The sequence below is a fragment of the Humulus lupulus genome, chromosome 2 (genome assembly GCF_963169125.1).
Source record: "Humulus lupulus chromosome 2, drHumLupu1.1, whole genome shotgun sequence".
Taxonomy (NCBI): domain Eukaryota; kingdom Viridiplantae; phylum Streptophyta; class Magnoliopsida; order Rosales; family Cannabaceae; genus Humulus; species Humulus lupulus.
The window spans coordinates 53206682-53211695 of NC_084794.1; the positions used below are offsets into that span (position 1 = coordinate 53206682).

Consider the following 5014-nt stretch of genomic DNA (forward strand, 5'->3'; position numbering starts at 1 on the left):
ACCTCGATGCCACCTCGACACACCTCGGTGCAATTCATAGAAAGTACATAACTTTTCACTCGGGTGTCTGTTTGAGGTGATTTTTTTTAATTTTGGTATTTTTTTGTGATCTACATTTCTGAGATGTGTACATACACATTTGAGAAGTTTAAAGCTTGAAAACATACCCAACTTTGAAAATATAGGGGTATTATTTTGAACTTCGCGGTGTTTTCATGCTTTCCAATTCCCCAATGTGTGCGTACACATCTTACATGTGTAGACATTAAAAAAAATACCCAAATTAAAAAAAATCACCTACAATGGACAATCAAGTGAAAAGTTATGTATTTTCTATGAATTGCATCGAAGTGTGTCGAGGTAGATGGGTTTTTCTCATTAAAAGTATGATTTTTATGATATACCTCGATACACCTCGATGTGTCTTGATGCCCAGCATGATGGGCCCTTAAAAATCATGATTTTTATGTAAAAAATCATCTACCTCGATGCCACCTCGAAAATGACACACCTCGATACAATTCATAGAAAGTACATAATTTTTCACTCGGGTGTTCATTTTAGGTGATTTTTTTTTAATTTGGATATTTTTTTGAGATCTACATATCTAACATGTGTACACACACATTGGGGAAGTTGAAATCTTGAAAACACCCCAAAGTTCAAAATTATACATCAATATTTTCAAAGTTGGGTATGTTTTCAAGCTTTAAACTTCTCAAATGAATATGTACACATCTCAAACATGTAGATCACAAAAAAATACTCAAATTCAAAAAAATATCACCTTAAACGGACACCCGGGTAAAAAGTTGTGCATTTTCTATGAATTGCATCAAGTTGCGTTGAGATGTGTCAAAGCATGTCAAGGTGGCATCGAGATGTATCGAGGCAGATGGTTTTTTCATGAAAATCATAATTTTTAAGGGCTCATCGAGCTGGACATTGAGGGACATCGAGGTGTATCGAGGTATATCGAGTTTTCTGCAAATTTTTACGTTCTAGATTTAAAAAATTGAAATAAAAAACAAAAACAAAAAAATCAAACACAAATCTATTCGAAATGCATAAATTAGTGTCTTAATTGAAATTTTAGTGGGTTTACGTTTTATACTATCAAAAACTATCATAAGACATTTTATTTTAGTCTTCATGAATATTTTACAAGAGAAGAAGAAAGAGAAAAAAAAAGGGAGGATGCCAAAGTTGGGACGTTTTTTCAAAGAAATTTTGTAGTGATTATAGTTTTGTAGTTGCTGTCATGACTCTCTAAAGAATCAAAGGATGACCCAAGAGATGGTGAGAGAAAATAGATGGAGGCTAAGAAAATGAAAATAGTATTTTTAGAAACCAAGCAAACAGTAGCATTATTTTTTAATATTAGTAGATTATAATATCTTTTGGATATAAGATCCTACACTATGCATAAATACTCACATTTCACTTTTGGGATAGAAGCTTTAGTTTCGCATTTCCAATCCTCAGTTTCAGCAGAGTTTTAATCGTCCACGATTGAATGGTTGTGGTTCTCTCATACTCTTTAACAAACAACAAAGAGTCCTTCCCTTCCTCTCTCAGTCTCACATTTTTTTTTTCTCTTATTCTAATCAAACACAACCCAAACCAAAAGCTAATATACATTTGTCAGCTCAATATTTTTTTCCTTCTAGAGAGGAACACATTATCACCAACCAAAACGCTAGTAACCAGACAAGATCACTGTTTTTGACACCGCCATGCTTTGTCACCGCAAGAATAACTCAGAGAGTTCTTATTAATAAAAACTAATTCAATTCAATGACGCTTAGTTCATGCAAATGAATTGACTATATTACATAAGCCGTTTACCTCTTGCAGTACCTGTTCACAAGCACCAAACCCAAGCAAATACTTGAGAACACAAATATATTATGAAGTTAGCATCATGGCAACACATATATCTCTATAAGCGGCGTTTGGTATAAGGAGTTAAAAATTATCTGATTAATAATAAGAATGTTAAGGAGAAGAATATGATTGTATGAAAACTAGTAAACTATGTTTGTTGTACATGCGAATATGTGGTATATATGCTCCTAGATTTATGCAGGAATTGCATTATGGATTTGGCAAGGCATTGTAAGAAATAAAAAATGAGATCATTAAAATACAGAAAATTCTTCTCAGGTCTTGGATTGGCATTGATCTTATGCAAAACATATAAACCATGGGATTCTACAGACCCCAATAGCCAATCTGCCACCTTAGTTTAGCATTCACCAAAGAACAAACCACAACTATCTGTAACCTCTTATTACTGTCTTTTCTCGAAGGAGTATAAACTCAAACTTTTGCTCAAGAGAACAAAAGTCCACGAGGCAGATTCCTTCTGTAAACATTAACTTTAACTTTTCTGCAAATGCAATGAACTATAGATTTTTCTTATCCTACATTTACTTTTCTTTGCAACTTTCCTAAAGCAACTAAAAACGTTAAGTTCTAATTAATTATTCTCAGGAAGAGAAAATGACAGGGTTAAAATTAACTCGAGTAAACTAATGCTACAAAGCATATCAAATCAATCATAAGATTAGTATAAGAACTAGAAGAAAATTTACTAAGCAGTATTGAATGACAAACCATTGCTCTTGATTCAAACCAAGGATCATTGGTATCAGAACAATAACTCAGTTTTGACATCAAAAGCAAATTATTCAAGTGAAATTGCAAGGAGTGTAGCAGCCAATATATAAAAACTATACACTATTACAACAATCCAAAAAACTCTGACACGGTTCGTACACAGTTCTCATCTACGGAAACTATGTACATTGGGTGAATATATACACATGGATAACATTCAGGCAAATAACTCGAAATTGAATGTGACCTGAGAATCCGTTGGCGAGACACGGTGAGCCCTTTGGCTCTTCCTCCGCTCATAATCCGGATCATCTGTTGGCAACTCATACCTACAAACAGGGCATGTGTTCCGAATGCCCAACCAGGGCACAATGCAGTCCCCATGGTAGTAGTGACAACATGGTAGCCTCTTCACCTTCTCCTCCACCAAAATCTTATCTTTGCAAACAGCACAAACAACATCATCTTTCTGCAACTCCTCCACTGTTAACTCAACAAAAGGAAGATTCTCCACAACGCTTTTCGCAGCTGGAGGGCTACCTTTCAAAGCACTCTCACTTTCAATGAATTGCTCGAAAAGGGTTTCATATTCAACACCAACAGCATAAATGTAGTCATCCTGAACAGAGAAATAGGATTCGGTACCAGAATCTACATTGCGTTCTAAACTCGAATTCGTGGCTAGATTATTGATCGCCAGCAGAATTTCCCACTCAATGTTTCTCGCTGCTTGTTCTGCATACTCTTCATCTTCCTCTATTGGTACCTCTTCTTCCACATCGTCATCAATCACAATGCTGAGATTTTCTCTCTCAGTGACCCTTTCCTCCACTTCTTCCCAATCAAAATCCTCAGAGAGAGACCTTTGGTCTTCCAGACAAGGGTCATTTGAAGGCCTCTGAATATCCCAATTGTTGACTCGATTATTACTAACATTCCTGCTTTCATTATCGTGCAACGAATTGAAACCCAAAACCCCAAAACTACCATCTTCAGAATCCGACTCCGAATCGAATTCAACAATTCTAAGTCCTTCCACGATCGAATCAACCCCTCGTGGACCTGAACGTTCACCTAACTCAAAGTCAACTCCTTCAGAACAACCCCCAATTTCAAACTCGTTCAAAGACAAACCTGAATTTGGATCACTATAACCATCACGTTGCTCGGAGCTGCCACGCTCGAAGAGATCTGTGACAAAACAGCTGATGTCGGGGTCGGAGTCGGAGTCAGAGCCGGAATGGGAGAACCAATCGGAGTCGCAGCTTCCGGGACCGACGGCATCGACTAGGGTTACCGGAGAACAAACGAATGAGGTTGAGGCGAAGGGGTTGCAATTGTGGTTTTCGCAAGCATCGTTAATGGAGGCGCACCATTGAGAGATGGAATCTAGGTTTTGAGAGTCCGGTTCTTCAAGGGCAAACTTTACATCGGGATTATCACCTTGAGCCATGGCTGTGGCGAATATGAATTACGGAATCTGAAGGTTTGGATTTACATGGAGGATCTAGGGTTTTGTTAAGTGAAATTCATGGATTCTGCTCAGTCAGGTTTTGTTTTGTGGAACTTTCCTTGAATCTGACAAAAAGTTGTTGAAGGGAAGAAAGAAACGTTGAATAAAAACGACATGTCGCTTATCTTGCCGAAGTTGATGTCGTTGCGAGCAAACGGCGATCTAATTTTACCCGTCGTTTGTTGTAACAAAATTTGTTGCTGCTCCTTCAGTACAGTACAACAACAACGCGTCTTTATTATTGTTCCTCCAATTTTAAATAGTGGACTCATTTATTGTTGTTGTTCTACTTAATCTTATTTTCTCAAATTTTCAAATGTAAAGAGAGACCAATACTCAATACTCATTGAAATAAATCAACAAGTTCGAAAGTCAGAATGCAAAGTAGAATTTTGTTAAACTAAATAAATTCATTATCAATTATAAATTAATACTTGACTAATTTATAAGCAGTTTTTGTAGGGAATAATTTTTTCCATAAAATTAGTTGATCATGGTTGAGTAAAATATATCATTTAATTTAATGGTTGAGAAGAACTCAATTGTAGTAAAGAGTTCGAAAGAGCTCGAAAGGGCTCTACCGCAAATATGAGCTCGAAAAAGGTCATTTGTAGAAAAGATCTTTGAAAGGCTCAACCGTAGATGCAATCTTGAAAGTGTTGGGAATTATGCCTGAAAGCATATGTAGTAGACATTGTTTTAAGAAATAAATAAATAAATTGAATTTTTATGCATATATTTTATGGATTATATTATTTTGGGATAATATTAAGTAAATATCAGAACAATTCATAAGTTCATATATGTGATCTCAACCACGTATTTGTACGGAATGATTGTGTTTGAGATAAATGAACTTGAATAGCTCGTAGTAAAATA

The 5014-nt window shown here is 35.8% G+C and overlaps 1 protein-coding gene across 1 annotated transcript; it reads right to left on the reverse strand.

The window, feature by feature from the left end:
- Nucleotides 1–2550: 2550 nt before the first annotated feature.
- Nucleotides 2551–4216, reverse strand: LOC133817815 (E3 ubiquitin ligase BIG BROTHER-related). The gene has a single exon (XM_062250419.1). It carries the CDS (start codon nt 4073–4075, stop codon nt 2840–2842), a length of 1236 nt encoding a protein of 411 aa, XP_062106403.1. The 5' UTR covers nt 4076–4216; the 3' UTR covers nt 2551–2839.
- Nucleotides 4217–5014: the final 798 nt, after the last annotated feature.

What these genes read in the sequence shown, in the direction of transcription:
- LOC133817815 (XM_062250419.1), bottom strand. Translation starts at nt 4,075, where the DNA reads ATGGCTCAAGGTGATAATCCCGATGTAAAGTTTGCCCTTGAAGAACCG.